At 38.4% G+C, this 17648-nt stretch overlaps 1 protein-coding gene across 1 annotated transcript in view; it reads right to left on the reverse strand.

Annotated features, from left to right (window-relative positions):
- Positions 1-17648, reverse strand: part of LOC104625278 (death-inducer obliterator 1-like) — a 40009-nt gene that overhangs the window by 16251 nt on the left and 6110 nt on the right. Inside the window, 4 exon segments of the mRNA XM_010292863.1 lie at positions 1-34; positions 992-1460; positions 15263-15488; positions 16256-16468. The exon segment at positions 1-34 is cut by the window's left edge and continues 18 nt beyond it. Of these exon segments, the coding sequence (XP_010291165.1) occupies positions 1-34; positions 992-1460; positions 15263-15488; positions 16256-16468 (942 nt within the window).

Below are 17648 nucleotides of genomic sequence, written 5' to 3' on the forward strand. Positions count from 1 at the left end.
CTCTGTCATGACCAGATCATCGCTATCATTGACTCTGTTAGAAACAAGAAAGGGTACGTGCATTTATGTTAGGCATGAATTTTCAGGTAGCATTCATAAAAACTAACTTTGCAGAGGAAAGGAGCTAACCTAGGCTCCTCCTCACTCAGTGAGGGCTCAGGACTCCTCTAAAAGACATCTCAAATGTAAAGCCTATTTCCAGACCTTGAACTGTGAGCTATGGCAACCCTTCGCTACTGTCCACAGGCGGCCACAGAAGACAGCCTTTATGAACGGACGTCAGCCTTTACAACTCCTCCCGCTCATGGCACTGAAGTTAGGAGTTTCTCTGCTGTGAACAACATGGGGAGCCCAAGCACTTAAGTTTTCGTCCTAGATTTTCCGCTGTGAAGAGCACTTCCATTTCAGTGACGATACCAGAGTGCTGTCTATAATAAGTATTGATGGCTGGCATTAACTTTAATAATTGTTGTGGAACAATTTGCTTTTGGTTGGTTGGTTTTTCCCCCCCCAAGTCATTCAGTTGTCCACTGACCAGGGTTGTTTGTTGTTGATTTTTATGTTGGGAGGGGAGACAATCTCTACTTCAGTCAGCCTTTAACCTTTCACTATGGTATTTCCTGTACTAAGTTCCCTACAACCTCTACATCTCCAAACACTGCCATCACCAGATTTTAAAGCTTCAGAGCACCTGCATTTTCAAAGCTCCTATGCTGTAATTTAATTCTTCAACTGTAATTGCCTGAATATAAATGGAATAGTGAGATGATTTTTTTTTTAAAAAGGCTTTTTCATATACACATTTATTTTACATCAGGATTTTAAATTTTTTTAAAAATATAAACCTGAAATTCCAACTATACTTGTAGTAACTTGTGGTATAAATGCAATCCCTCAATATCCCTGATCAAGAAGTAAACAAAACTCTGCAGGCTAAACATTTACATCTATTTGTAGCTTTCTATATAAATTAAGTGCTTTGAATTCCCACCTCTTCCATAAAATTTCTTTTAGAGACCGTCGAATATTTTGTCGAATCTGAGAGTTGGGTTGTGACTGGATAGGGCTAGCTGATGCTTTTGCTTGACTACTTCCAGACGCAGTAGAAATGGAAGACAGTGAAGGCTTTTTGAGTCCTCCACCCAAACTGGAAGATGTAGCTGGTTTTTTGGAAACTGATGAGCCATGAGAAAGAGATGAACGTTTGGGAGGAACACTGCCTGATGAAGGAACACTGCCTGACGAAGGCCAAGGTTTCTTGGGAATTACACCTTTGAAACTTCCAGCAGAAGGTTTAAGTGGTTGCTTAGCTAGTGATGTGTTAGAGAAGGATGGGGGCTTCTTTGAAGGAAGATTTTTAGTGAGAGGAGATGACTGTTTCTCCATTATAGACACAACAGTTTTCTTGGATGCTGATGCAGGCTCTGCTCTATCTTCATTCCTTTTCTCTTCCCTTTGAGCTGTTAAAACAAAGAAGAAAATACAATATTAAAGGCTTAACTTTATAACTTCCTATTCATAAAGACCAGGTACCAATCTATAAAGTCTGTGAAATGACATCTCCAGAGAATAACTATCAATAAACAATTTAAGCTATTTACTTTCACTAGCCTTTTAAAAAGTAACATAAAATAACCATGCAGCTGCTGACAGTTTTTGGAAGAAATTTGTCTTTGATCCTTCAGAGCACTTAGTCTCAGAGACCAATGGAAGAGTTTGAAAGAGTTCCACTTTTGCTCTAAAGGTTGAAAATTTTATTTACAATCTACTCAAGAAAACTGGGGGGGGAAAAAAGGCACCACCTTCAAAGATTCTTGAGTGGGATTTCATGGCTAAGCTTCAAAAACATCCCAAATTTTCACATGTTAAACAGAAAAAAAAAAAAAGCAATACAACCCACCATTTCATATTTAAACAGAAAATTTCTCATAGCACCTTACAGAACCAGCTTATTACAGAGGCTGACCTGATGATAGTCCATGAATTTGAAACTACATTAATATTACCTTAAGTTTAGTATTATTGAAGTTTAATAAACTCTTTCACCCAGATTTTTTCTTTTAAAGAGCAAGCAAAGACAGACAAATTACATAGCACAGAAGTTGCTTAAAAAAAAATTAAATACATGATCTACTTGGTTGCTAGCATGAATATCATACTGATGACATTGCCATTAATTATTACTAGATCTTCCTATTCGGTTTCTAGCTAAATTCTAGATTTACAGAATAATTAAACAGTAATAATGCTGCTCAGGCTCTGGCCATCTAATTCCCACCATTCTCAAACTATTCCACTCACAATATTCAGATTTTCCATTTAATTATTTTTTCTAATGTTAATAGAATAATTGATACATGTCATACAGAAGAAAAATTACAAAGTATAAGTAAAGGCTCCATTTTTCACTCCTGTTGAAGTTATACTTGCACAGGACTTTAAAAGCAAGCATTTTTTTGAATTGCATTTCGTCTGTCCACCTTCTGGCACTGTCAGGAACAATTCAACATAGCAAAAGAAGCCAAAACCAAAAACACTCCCCACCCTCCAGCAAACAAAACATCATTTACAAGGCATTAAAGTTACAGTGGGCTAACACTAGCACCTTTATCCTGACAGCTCAAACAAGAAAAGGTTCTGAGGGAAACTACCAAAAACCAACTCCTGAAATACAATTGTTTCTATTAGAAAAGCCAAGTTTTCCCTCAAACAAGTCTTTTTTCTCACAAATCCATAGATAACCACTGACCAGTTACCAAGTTAATTTTTAATCTGATGGTTTTAGCTAGTGAAGATTTGTAGATTAATTAGCCCAGAAGCCCTACTTGCAAAATTCAGGACACGTCCTGGGAAGGATCCGGGAATTTAATTTTCGGTGACTTTACCAAGGACCAAACGGTCCTTCTTCACCTTCCAGATCTGCTATGAGAGCAGAAATTACTAGGAAGGGTCTAAATTGCCCAGTCTACCTGTTCTGAGGTGGACTTGAAGGGGATAAAGCACTCCTGTGAAGTCTGGTTCAAGAAACCCCTTAAATCAGCACAAGCTTCCAATGGAAACATCCCTTGCATCAGGGAAGAGCTGGGATGCTTGAGCCATGATACTCCCTCATTTTGGGAGGAAGCAGCCTTGCAACCCTTCTCCATACTTCAAGTTCAGGTACCCCTTGAATGTTAGCATACGCTTCCAGCAGAAAGACGCTTCTAACCCCGGTTTCTTTAAGCTGGCAGTTTTACCACAAATACAGAAACCGGTGGTTAAGATGAACTAAAAAACGACGCTGTACTTGGACTTTTTTAAGGCTGAGTATAAAGGTGTGTGCTGAACTTCTGGAACACAAGGAGAAGCAGCCAGAAGATCCAGAGACACTATGTATTTATCCTGATTTTTTTTCCTAGAAGTATTTTACATGTAAACACCTTGAGGAATTTTTCTGAGTAAGATTTAACTATTTGAAGTGTAAAATGAAAACAGCTGCCATAATACATTAAATCATTTCAAAGGATGTGAAGATTTTGCTATAAAGTAGATTAAAATGATTACTCTCACTATTCCCATAGTTTTCCCCAGAGACTGGTCTTGGTTACTGTCAGAGGCTGGGCAAGGGAGACCTTGCGTGTGACCCACAATGTCTCTCCCGATGTCCGCACCCTCCCCTGCTCTAGTTGGCTCTGGCAATCCCAGGAGGGAGGAAGGGGATCCCGGAACTGTTGCTGATGGTTTTTTGTTTGGTCAAATTCAGCACCCAGAACTTAACAGAGGTAAAAAGCCATCGTATTCTGAGTTAAAGAGTCTTGAATAGAGAGAAGGCAAATATCCAAAACGTGCGCACTGATAACGCTGTAGGAATTACTCTGCTTCCATTCTCTTTTTCTTGGTTTATTATGTCTTCGGCACAGAACTGTACCTTTTCAGGCAGGTAGGGCAGAAGCACGTTTCTGTGACTTATCATGGAAAGGCAGGACAGCACGGCTCGGGTTTCAGAATGATGACAGTAAAATTCAGCCCTCAGTGCTAAGACATTTAGTTCTTTTGGTTTACAGATGTACAAAAGGTGAAATTCTAAATATGCATTTAATCTTCTGTATGTTATCTTTTTAATGATTAGTTCAAACTAGTTAACAAGAACAACATTGATAAAACTAAAAATAGCACAACCAAGATGTTTTGTATCAATCAGGTGTCGTATATATGAGAACTATATCCACACGACAAACCTACATTACAAACAGCTGTTTCATAGTGAGAACATGTACTTGTAAAATAAATAAAAAGGTACTAGTACAAAGGTAGGTTGAAGCTCCCAGGGTTGAAGGGCAGCAGAATCAGTAAGTGTCCAAGGAGAAAGATGCAGAAGCATTCTTTATTCTGCAGGGTGACATCATGGCTATTTAGAAAGGCTTCCAAAGTAAGGCACATAATTCTGTGCCTCTTTAGCCAAGAGAAAATGTGCAAATCGTTCATTAGCTTCATGAAAGTTTAACAGTTTCAAACTATGCTACTACTTTATACCAATTAAAACTGTCTACTTAGCAGTACTTGTTGATTACAGAAACTGATAGTATAGATTTTGTATGTACTAATTTGGACACATGTAGGTTTAGTCCTTCAGAACATCTAACCAACTACTCTTTCAAATTTACAGGACACCTCACTGTATTTGAAGGACACTGTCAAATCATGTGCATACTGTGACAAAGAATCAAGATTACTTAAACCCTACATATGCAAATAACCTGTGATGGCTGTAGATGAACCTAATCTAAAAAAAATCTTATCCTATTTTGACTATGAGAAACCACAATTTTTGTCCTGTCAAGTTTTGGTTTTTACTGAGATTAGTGTTCAGCCACATAATCCAGCTGAACCAACTCACTGTGTCGGTACTTGGGTGTTGGATCCAACGCACAGGAGCGCCCAGCTGAGTGCGAGGAAGGAGCAGGACTGCCTCTTCTGGTGGCAGCTCGCTCTTCTATTGACTTAGCTGCAACGTGAGCACACCCCGAGGCTTACGCTATCTTCTGATAGGTATGAAGCTATGGCGAGTGTATGTTTGGAAGAGTTAACAGAAGTATGTACTCTTTTTGGAGAGCCAACATATGTGGAATTTAACTTCTGAATAGATGTCAGAGTCGCTCAGCAAACTGACGGGACATATAATGGAACAGGTATTCTCTCAGACCATGAGTTTCAAATCACTTTGCCTTACAGTCCACGCACAACTTGAAGAGAAGACACAGTCAATGCCTACTATATATACTGGCCACTGTATTTTATACTGTGATGTTTCCAGTCCTTTTCATCAGTAGCTCCAGCATACCTACAATAAATGCTTTTAAACAAATTTAAAATAAAAGGTTAGAGACGACTGCTGAACATTAGCCTATCTAGCCTAACAGAATAATAGGGAGTTTCATCACAGACAGAAGATTAGTGCCAGGATAAGGTATTTAGTGGCTCTTCTGTTTGGCACTTTTGATGACAGAGGTGTACCTCCCTTGGCTTGATGTTAGAAATGATATTTAAAACAAAACATTAACTCCTATTTTCCCCATTTTGTCCTATGAGCCACTGATTAGGAGAGCAACAGGGTTCTCATTGACTGAGACACCTGGGCTAAAAAGACTGAGAGGTACAGACGGAGCTAATGAGTCAGCTCGTTTCCAGCGTGAAACCCAATGAACCCTCTGGCAGAAAAAGTGCATTCCTTGCAGGGCTTAAGAAATAGCATTACTATGGTACGTTCACTACAGAGATAAATATAATCTCTCCCACTAGATGTCAACAGATACAGAACCCCTCCCCTAAGGAAATTCTCTGTGAAGCTAAGCCAAAAATTACAACATGCAGCCAAGAAGGAAGCTTCTGTAAGCGGTGGAGGACGTAACTGCCACATTATCTATTGTGTTACAGACGAGTCTGTTGAAAGCCTGATGGTTACGTATAGTTTGCTTTTGTATGTCCCAATATTGATGTTTCAGCATTGTAACGTGGTTGTTGAGGCCCAATTTAAGAACGATTTCCACAGCGTAGCACTGTTTAAATTTGCATGAAGGATTTGCAGGACGCACTCACAGCATAATCCCTCACCTACAATGAGAGGCGTGTTTTACACCACCTGCATGGAAATTATCCAAAGGAAACTTTGCTCTTCCTCTCATCCCTTCAAAATATTTCTGTCTAACATTCAAGCCTGTGTTGGTTCTTCCCCCTTCCCCTCGCCAGCCAATCTTTCTTTGGAATAGGAGCTTTAGAAAGCCACTTCAAAAATACACCACCACCACCCCTGGTTTTGGTTTATCTCATTTGTGGCGGGTTATTTTTGCTGGAGACATTATCTAGTTTTTCCAACTTTTAAATACCTGAAGAAATGTGCTATTACTTTTGTTTGTATAGTTTTAAAAAAGATCTTCAATTGCTTTTTTTAGTTGATGCTAAGTTTTAAGTGATGGTGTAGATAAACCATAGGCAGTTACACTTGAAGAGCCTGTTTCATAATGAGTCTGTAAGACTCAGGTATCTTTCAAAGAAAAAAAAAGCGCATCACAGCTACTACTACAGAACACTACATTCTGTGAAAAATGTCTTGCAGATATGCAAACCGATTGTTAGATAGTACTAATTATGATAAGTTTCCCTACAGAATTAAAAATTTGGCATAAGGCTGTTGCCTCTGGTGTCTAATACAGTCTTAACATTTCCCCATGTTCTTCTCCATCTATACTAATCCACCTTTTTCCCCCCCAGGATAAAATTCTGCAGGGCAGCATGTGGAACACAGGCCGATGGCTGCATCGTCTTGTCCAGCTTGCACAGAACCTTCCACAGTGGGAGCACTGGCCCAAAGGAGCAGGACTTCAGCAGCCCAACGCTTCGGAAGACGCTGCCTTGCACGTTGGTGAGCCTTTACAAGCCCACAGTGCAGAGGCTGCTGAAGCACATGCGGGTTCTACAGATACTTTTCATGCTCCTGTCACTAGAATAGAGAGTTTTAGAAAAAGGAAGAAAAAAAAAAACCACCAACAAAAAACAACCACACAACTATCTTTCAGATGTATGCACAGCATACACATTTGTGTGGCACCAACAGTAAGAAAGCTGGTAGTTAACATGCAGTAATTTTCTGTAAAAAATTTCTTTAAAACTCCACAATATGAATAATAAAACCTAGGAAGCTACTTGTGATCCACCTTCTGAAGTGGATCATTTACTACACTTAAAAGAATTTTTATGTCTTTTTCAAAAAAACTGATGTCAAAAATAAGAAGGAGGAAAATTCACACTCGTGCAGCTCTGCAGTTGTTAAAAAAGCAAAAATACCTGTTAGAAGGTATTCTCCAACAGCCTGTGTAAAGGCTGGCCACAGCCAAGTACTTATGTATTTTGAGAAGAGCTAATCTGTAAATCTGCAACAGCACTGGCCTTTATAATAGCTTAAATATCCAACAGGAATGCAGAGGTGAAGAGACCAACCAAAAGCAGTAATCTGTTCAGGAATTCACCAGAAATCCCCAGCCAGCATTTTGAGTGTCACTCAAAAACTGGCCTGTGAAATTGTACTGTGAAGTTCCATACGGTCCTGCAGCTCCTTCTTGCTCAGACGCAGGTAGCTGCACTACCCATTTCTCCGTGCAGTCGTTCCAGCCTGCTGCAGCTATCCAGTCTGAACGTTATAAAGGTGAGGGCAGCCCGTTTTGACACGTATCGCAGTAGAAAAGGACAGCCTCTTGGCTCAGAGAAGATGAAATCTCTCGCCCGTATTTGCCAATATCTGAGAATTTAGGAACTGCATTTTCCCCTTTGTAAAACTGTTGAATCCGAGGACAGGCAGGATTTCTCAAATTTAAAACTGGCACTGCTCCAACAGCTTCTACCACTCATCCTCACTATGTCCCAAACAGACTTGTCTGACGCAGCTGCGGTTATAACCCCCTTTCTGCACGGCTCGTGATAGAAATAATCTTAACGGAACGGAATTTAAACTAACCCCTCCACCCCATGCAGTGGCCGATACCAAACTTTAACCCATGAGTTCTTCCAAAGCGAAACCTTCCGATGCATTATCCAACTTAAAAAACTGAACAAGATACATGGGAGAGCTGGTGCTTTAGGGGTCAGTTATAGAGCACTCTACAATGGCAAGTTACTTACCAGTTATGAGACGTTCCTCAAGAGCAGCCTTTGCATAGTCACACTGCTGGGATGCATGCCTGACACCTCAGAGCCTCAGCAACTTGTCGAAGAGTCAATCCTGTCAGTGCCACTGAAGCACCCTCTTGTGGCACTGCACACTCAGCGCCCCAGGCTGCGAAGGTGAGGTGTAGTTGGGAACCGCTTCAGTTCCACGCCGTTCAACTATTGCTTCCCGGAAACCTGTTTTCCTGAAACCTGTTTTCCCTAGACTTTTTGTCATTTCCCTCAGACAGCGTAGAATTAGTTCTTAATAATTCGAAAGTGTTTAACTATTCTTAAATAGGTTTCAGTGTTACATTTTCACTGTTAATTGCCTACGGAACAACGTGTCTGCTTCCACTTTCAAGACCAAATCAAACTTTTATTATCAAACACTACTGTTTCAGAGGTGTGCCTCCTGCCCTGCTGTTTTCCTTCAAAAGCCTCTATCAGTTCTAATCTGCACAACAATAAGAAGCTCGTAATTAAGGTGCCTGTGTGCCAAACCTTTACATTCAGGCACACAAAGAAAATTAAATCTGGCTTTAAAGTTATTTAATTTAGGAAACTCTGAGACAAGAGCCTTTTCTGTGGTGGCAATTTGTTTGCACTCAAGCCAACACTGTAGCTATGCTCATGCAAATCTGTAGCTTAGACATGTGAAGCTTTGTTTAAATCTATATGAAGTTATAGTGATTTATCTGACCTACATTAGACCACTACATCTTCACAACTACACCACTCCTGAGTGAGAGGCACCATCTGCTGCAAAAAAAGGGCTCCTTATTATCCTGACCGTTTATGGACTGGCATCATCACTCCTTGCAGGGATTAAAGCCATCTTCAGGTTCCAAGTTCAGTACAGATCTGACACAGCGACTCATCAGCACCAATATCAGCAGCAAAACTTGACTCCAAAGTGCAAGAGATCACCTCAATAAAACCCTTTTATTTGGGGACTAGCAGAGGAAGACCTTTTTCACCGGCTATGCAGTCAAGTGAGCAAGTTCAAAGAACTAAAGTGATATTAGTAAAAGAAAGCAAAACAGCAATAGAGGGTGGTGAGGTTTTTTTAATCAAACTTTCATCACTTTCAGCGTTGATGACAAGAGATACACCACCCTATATTCATAGTGCATCCGTAAGTTGTACCAGGTTTCTGCCCCGCCCAACCCTTCCCCTCGGCAGTGGTTCCTTATGCTGAAACCAAGCACCCATTATGGCTAGAGTGCTGGCTTTCTGTTGTCCAAGCGCCTTGGGGGTCTCCTAGGTGCTTGAAAGGCAAAATGGGAAACCTGCCAGCAGCAGGGACCAGCCTTCCTAACTTACAGACACAGCAAAAATCTTCACGTGGCCAACAGCCACAGGAGAGATGTAACATACCTTGTAGAGCAGAGAAGGGGAGCTCCAGTAGAGTTCACAGGCAGGAGATGATAATCGCTCCCCAAGGATCCCACTGCTCCTTTTAATTGTCTGGGTCCCAGGGGATGGTGGCTTCAGCAGCCACTACTGGTCTCCACAGCCAGGGTTCAGATCACACAGCAGCCCCTGCCACTCTCATGATGCAAGTTCAGCACTGGAGCTGTGTTACACCAGCCACTCCTCTACTATAATCTTTCCAAAGCCAGATCCCCAAGACCGATTTCCCAGAAGTTCTGGCAGGCTCATCTTAGATATTCTGATTATTATTTGGTCTGTCAGAACCTTTCTGGAAACTCCTCTAGTTACAAAAGTTTAGGACCTACATATGCAGCAGCCACATGTCCCAGAAAATTGCCAGTAACATAAAATAAGTAATCCTTTTTATTCCCTTGGTACTACTCAATACTTACTGCCTCTTAGTATGGGTCTATGTTGCAGAACGTTGCGTTAAGCGAAGACACCTTAGCTTTCAAGGAGTTAATTCAGATGCCAGAAGTGGTTTAGTTATAATAGTATGGAGCTTGGCACAGTCTAGTTTTTCCTACGGGGAAGCACTCACACCAAAACAAAGGCATGAAGTTTAACTACAATCAGTCCTTGCAGACAAGGATACTCAGGACTTAAGAACAGCTCCTCAGTTTAAGTGAAATATTTTTAATAGTTCGCAGTTAAGTATTTTTTAATAGCTGAACCAGTAGCAGTATATCCACATCCACTGCACTCAACCAAAGAGTCACAACTTAAGCCAGTACAATCTTGCCTGAAGAGAAGCATTAAATTGGCACCAGTCCAAGTGCAGACAAGGCATTACTTTTTTCTTTTCACAACAGTACTTACAGCTTCCTACATCACTTCTACCTCCTGAGCCATAACTCCTCTGTCCTGAGTGTACTACATTTTCCCCCTGCTCTCTTTATAGTGGATATTCTCTTTCTTTCCTGCCTTCGTACTGTTATTACAGAAAGGAAAAAAGACACAAGAAAAAAAATACATAAATTATGTATGCTATAATCCTAGCATTTCGGTATGCACATCACATTTTCTGATGATGGGCTCCCAATATCGCTGTATTCCCTTTAGAAAGTCTCCATATTTTGTTAGAGGTGTATAGGAACAAAGCAGTCCAAGTACCCTTCGTATCTGGGATCTTTAACTATACAAACACTATTCACTCTGTGAATAGGTCGTGGGTGTAGAAAAGTTTAGCAGCAGAAGAAATGAAGAGACAAAGGAAATTTCTATCACCAGAGCAAGGGCTCTACAAACTTGGCCTTCCACTTCCAGGAGGTGGCAGCATTAGGTCGTCTCTCCATAATTCACTGCTGTAAAGCAGGAGAGGTACCACAAACGTTGTGCTTTTCTCGAAATGAAACACTCCCCCTTCGAAGTTCCACTCATTAACAATTTCTATGAAACATTACTACCAAAGTAAGATATAATAGATAGCTATAAACTCATACCATTTATCTGTCTGCAGTTAAGTAAACAGAAGTTCAGTGCCTTGGTATGACAAAGAAGTGCTTTTTACTCAGGAAGTTCTACCACAAGAACAAGAAACTTAATGTTTATCTAATAAACCCTCTTCACCTTCCTGTGCGCTTAGTTACTTTTATCAAGAAATGCAGTTAAGATGTTTAAGTAGCTTTAGCACCCGAGTTGAGTAAATTACCGGTTCATATATTTCTTTTAAGTCTAGTAAATAAAGTCAGCTGAACTTCAGCAAAGATCTGACGCACTGATGAGTACTTCATATACGTATGACTGGGGAGTTAAAAAAAAAAACCGGGATGCTACAAACATCTATCTTCTTCCCCTCCTTTTGCATTCATTTTCTGTTTTAAAACTGCTGATACATTTGCTGCCGACTTCTATTTGACAATGAAAAACAACAAAAATATAGGGAAAAAAAAAAGTCTCTTCCAAGTGTTGCACTCTCAAACAGAAAACCTGAGTTCAGCTGCTTCAGACATATACACTGATACTGCTGATAAACCTCTGCATCAGCAAACTTCATGTCTGAAGTGCTCCTTTACCCCCTTTTTACAGAGCAGCAGTGAATATAATGGACAAATATTGTTACAAATGGAATACATGAAATTAATTAGCGTAAAACTAAGTATGAAAGCTCTCTGCAGAGTCAAATAAGCAGTGGATGCAAACTGGTGGTTCCTTTGTGGTTCCTTCTGGAAAAAACACGTTTATATTATGCTGTTTAAAATTCTTCCTCCTCCAGTATAGTTAAAAATAATGCTTCCTATTATTGTAAGATGTATGTTAGTCTGCTAACAAAACCGAAACATTTCAGACGTAATTTTGGGTGGTGCTTTCCCACAAACACCTAGATGATCTTACTAGATAAACAAGAGTTTGCTTTTCTTTTGTTATTAATTTTACATCTCCTTTGATAGAACCTAAACACTCATAATTAACACTAGCTCATGTGACAAATTCAGGACTTCTACCACAACTTGAAGCTCTAAACAACGATGTTCCTAAATCTCAACAATCCACATACTTGTATCAATTTGGAAGCTAGGATGACTTTTGAAATTCAATATAAAAGTTGAGCAATGCGTATTAATTTAGTACCAATTTTCCTAATGAAATTAAAAGCAACACTTCTGAAAGGGAATGTGACACATACCTTACTTCCTCTTACATGTGTAGTTCAAATACTGCCTACAACTTTACAAGTACTTTTACTTAATATCCACTTATCAAAGCAAGTTCAAGACATTTCCCACTCTAGTTATTAGACGAATAAATAGAACTATTTTCACTGTATAACATCAAGATGTTGTACAGTGTCATTAATAAAGCTCCAGATTTTCGTGTACAAAGTAACTTCCAAGTACAGCCCTAAGTCATCCCCAAAAAAAGCTACAGAAAAAAAATCAGGAAGAAACACAAACTAATTGGGTAACGGAGAAAAAGAAATCACTGCTCTATATAACGGCATACTACTAGCACCAAATAGCCTTTTTTGGTTTTTTTAAATGCACAGCAGGTTGGGAGAAGAGGGGGCTTGGTGGCAGGGTTTAGATGCAAATATACTATATGCCCCTATCACCCAGTACATCTGTAAGAGTAGCTTGATTTTTCTTCTTGCTACTATTTAATGAAACTGATGTCATATGTAACAACAGAATCTTGAATCTGACAACTACAAAGTAAACATACAAAGTAAATGCATGTCTGAAATACGATAAACTGACTAATGGAGAGTATGAGAGTAATTCTGCTAATCACATTTAAGTTTCCTTAATTCCTAAAGGGCCTTGTGCACTGAAGTCACAAACAAGGATTTGCAGAACATGGCTTGAAGCTCTGGGAGAATGCTGGCGGTATTCTGAAATACTGTATATGGAAGAATTATGTCCTTAGCCTCCTCTAAGCAACCTGAAGTCCAAACATTAGACACCTAGATGTCTAAACTAGTCATCTGAAGTATCTTTCATAATCAATGTTCAGAAATAAGTATTTCTAAGCAGTGAGTCACTTCGCTCTAAGATTAGTGTCTAAAACAGATATGTTTTGTCTACTGAAGGTGTTTTTTCTTGGCAGACTAGCTCAGACTTAGAGAATTCTAACTTTTAGATACCCAAAGTGAACTGAGATGACTCTCACGAATTTCCATAATGCAGTAACTTCTCTGTTTTGAACAGCATATGAAGATTTACTAAATAAATAAAATCTTGTAGAAAACTCTTAAAGATGATGCAATAGCAGCTCCTCAGGAAGATTACAGATCAAACTCATCCAATCAAAAAGCAGGATGATTTTTTTTTTTTTTTTAAATACACAAACAATTTACCTGGGAATTTAGTAATGGCATAGAGTCCCCGCATGTTAGTACAACTTACCTTAACAATAGGAACGTGAAGTTCTTCCTTGCATTTGATATGAGAGTTCTTCATCACATGAGCTAAGTTGTTTTCTACTTGTTATTAAAGTCTGGTATATACACATATTTTTGAACCAATTTAACAATTTAGCTACAGGTATCCAATTTTCTACAGTAATTGCTTAAATCTGTATAACCTCCAGTGTGGTAAAAGTTAAGAGCAACTCCCCTTTAAAAAAAAAACCCTCAACCTCCCTGTCTCAAACTCTGTATTCCTGTCTCCTAGAAAAAAAACAAACTATAGCAGTATGGGTATTAAGTGATATGGTTATAGGGACACTTGCAATTATACTGAGAGAGAAAGTGTCATAAAAATTTAACATGTAAAATAAGCCCTGTGGTTGCATTTACACCTTTCTCTCCTAATTTTAATTATATTTAAAACACTACTGTTTCTGACAAAAGCACTACAGTTTCTTTAAGAAGCAGCTTAAAAAAATGGAAGTTTATCAAAATACATATCTTAAAAGTTCACAATAAAAAAGGCACAGGGCCCAAGTAACAAAATAGGCAACAAAAATATGCAGGGAAAAATTATAACCATTTAAACATTTGATGTGGGTAAATATAATTAAAACATACATAGTACGTTTACTATGTGCTATAATAATAAATAGCAATTTAGGGTAGCTGGTGTTCCCTTGGCGTATAAAAACTACATCTAAAAAAATCTTATCTTAAAAAGTAACTGATAAATTTATAAATTATGTAATGTGCTTAATAACTAGGTTTATTTCTGAAAATAAAATGTAAAATTGGCTAAAGTGTGGTTAAGAAAGCTGTGAGAACCGCATTTCTGAATTCATTAATCATTAAGTGAGTAAACATTAGACACCAGGTCATGTGTTTCGTAAATGTGAAATGTAAGACTTCAGATGAAGTTCCACCACTGCATTATAAAACTACTTAGCTGGAGTCAATCAAAAAATGTCATTAGCAGAAAGACTTGGTCAGGCTACAAACCAGTATTTACTTACCTTTATATGAGTTACAAGGATGCTAATCAAAACCTGCAAAAATATGCAAGGCGATATCTCTGCCCAATATCCACTTAAGATGTGTTCTTGTGTGTGTGGATAATGTGTGAAGTATGAACACATAAATAGAAAGGAGGAGAAAGAAGAAAAAAAAAGAGAGTACTGCCTCCCCCCAAACCTAAAAGTAAAGAATGGTCCTTAAATTATCTCATGTAAGGAAGAAAAGCAGCAGGAAGAACTTGGGTATACTTGACATTTAAAAGCTGTTTGCAGAAGTGTAAAGTATCGTTGGATACCACGTTGAAGATTTCATTCTCGACACTAGCACTGAAAATGCAAGACCTGAGAGACAGGTGCCAAATCTAAATTACAAAAATACAATTCAAATTAGTACAGTCAATTCTGATTCACAGTGCACACTGTGCAACCTTTTTGTTTAACTTAACATAAATGTATCAATACTTACCTTTTCTAGATTAGAAACAGTTACTGTCTTTATGGGAAAAATTTAAAGCTTAATCACGTAGTTTTCATCCAGAAATCAGCGGGGTAGATTGACAGGCTCTTAATCATACAGCTGTCATTTGATACAAATGAAACTTCTAAAAGTGTCTCCCATTTGTGTGTGTATCTGTGTGCGAATCTTTGAAGGTGGAGAAAAGTAGTTTGGTGCCATATTAAGGGAAAAAATAAATCCTAAACTCCCTAGTCTTGCAGAGCCAAGAATGGATGGGTATTCAAAGAAAACATAAGTGATTATTCAGGAATATCCCTATGCGATACATACATTTGAACAACAGTGAAGATGAAATGGCAGCAGTCCTTTCAGGCTTTACAGCATTGTAATTATGATCGCTTGCCCAGGATGGTGTGCTGTTTTCTGCTGCTGGCTCTTTAGCAATAGGTTGAGTGTTTGCCTCAGTCTTGGCAGTTGCCAAAACAGTCTTCTTCACAGTCATCTCTCTTTTCTCAGGAAACGGTCTCTTTTGGTTTGAAAGAGGCTTAATACCTGCCTGTATGATTAAAAGAAGCCTAATTACTAATAATCATCAAATATATTCTATTTTGCAAACAAGCAAATATAGTTACATACATGTACAAAAATTTATTTTATACTAAGCTCCTGTAAATACACTTGAAATGATGTAATTTCACAGCAAAGGTAAAATACACTGTAACTTCAGGAAAAGAGAATGGTAAAGAAACCACCTCAAAACAACAGTATGTATCATCAAGTTTTGGGGTTTGTTTGTAGAACTACTGCCCATTTTATAGTGGTTTCAAAAGAGAAAGGAGAATGCTTTGATTTCATCTTTTTGCTCCCCAAAGCACAAATACAATGCAGTCATGTTAGTTCACAACTCTCAGTAATTCCAAATTACTACCCAAAACCCAGTAATTTGGAGTAAAAAAAGGTAAAATTAATTTAGAATGAAACTAAAAAAAGGTATACTGCTTATATTTTTTTTTAAAAGGTAATTTAATTTGGAATTAATTAAAATAAAAAAAAAAAATGTAAGAAGTGCACTGCCATCTAGAAGGGCCTTTCAAGAAGCTATCTTTATCTAGGGGCTATTACTAAGATTTTAAAAAAGTGACAAGAAAACATCTTATTGTCAGAAGAATTAAACAATACTTTTACCACAAAAAAAGATAAGAGAACAAAAAAAGCTCCTCTTCAATTCAGGACTTGGCAAGTTTATTTATCTCAAAAAGGAGAGCACAGACATAGGCCACTGTGCTTCAGGACAACTGTTTTGGATCACCAGCATTAGCTTACCTGCAGCTGAGATTTTGGCACACCAGGTTTTTCAGGTTTTGGTTTGATCTTCTCTTTAGGTTTTGGTTTTGCATCTTTGCCAGCACTTAAAAACTTCATAGTGGCTGCAGCATGTTTGAGAATGCAGTCATTGCTGCAATATACAGAATCAGGCTGAGCCAAATTAAAACAGCCAGGACCAATACACTTTGATGCACCAGGAGCTTCAATTACCTATAGATTGAAATGGAGTGAGTTCACTAACTTCAAAGAGGAAACAACAGAAACATACCTTTATAATGTCAAGAAATGCTTACATACCATACGTGCAGGCCACAGCTATGACTGTTAGTGACTTGTACAATTGCCAGTGTGAAAACAACTTTCATTCATGATATAACAGAAACAACCCATACCAATGCAAGAAGTTCAGTCTTGTAACACACTAGTTTCAGAACGTGTTGTATTTTCAAGTGGTTGGTCTGCTAGCAGTGAACTAAGGGAAGCTGGTTTGCTAAGTTTTCAGATCCCGTAAGTACACAAATGCTTTTTTCTGATCTTCTATATCATGTGAGAATCTCCTTAATAATGCACAACTGGTTTCTCAAGAGCAAGGTGTCTAAAACACATTTTACTTACACATCACCATCAGTTGTCCTCTACCATGCACACATGTAAAACGAAGCACTCAGCTATTCATGTGTACAGATTTCTAGAGGTTTACCGATTTTAATTTTAGAAGTCTCCAACTTAAGATAAACATCACCATTCTCCTAGACAATTTTGCCATAGCCTGATACTTCCTACACACTGAGAAGTTTGCATATGCAATCTGTATTTTCCTCTACTTCACCATTACTCTCCACTGATATCAAAATGTTATATACTAAGTACTTCCTCTTCAAATGTTAAGACGTAGGAAATAGCACATTCCTTGATAACAGAGTGCATTAGGTCGAAGTCTAGAAATAGTTGAAAGCTCTTTATGCTCCAACATATGACCTCTGGTATTATGCCTTTAGTCTCACTCTTCTAGGTTACTCCTAAAAATGTTACACACCTGACGTAACATTCAGAACTACTGTGGTTCTAGGCAGCCTCTCCTCTATCAATCAACTGCAGTTTGTAATTACCAAAAGTAAGTTTTTCATTAATATTTCCAGTTTAAAAAAAAAGTTTGCATAGTGTGGCTTATTTTTCCCCAGAAGTCAGTAAGACAGCATTACCTGCAACAGTCTGCTAAAACCTGGGTTTGTGACTTTTCCCCTAAGAATACTTTTCCATTATGTACACACTTAACCGAGAAATACAGGAATGAAGTATCAATACATGTTCCCTAAGAAGCACTTCAAACTTCAGATTAACTGAGCTGTCATTTGTAATTAACAGCATTTACTCAGATGATAACGACAAA

This window comes from Phaethon lepturus, unplaced genomic scaffold (assembly GCF_000687285.1).
Source record: "Phaethon lepturus isolate BGI_N335 unplaced genomic scaffold, ASM68728v1 scaffold48708, whole genome shotgun sequence".
Classification (NCBI taxonomy): Eukaryota; Metazoa; Chordata; class Aves; order Phaethontiformes; family Phaethontidae; genus Phaethon; species Phaethon lepturus.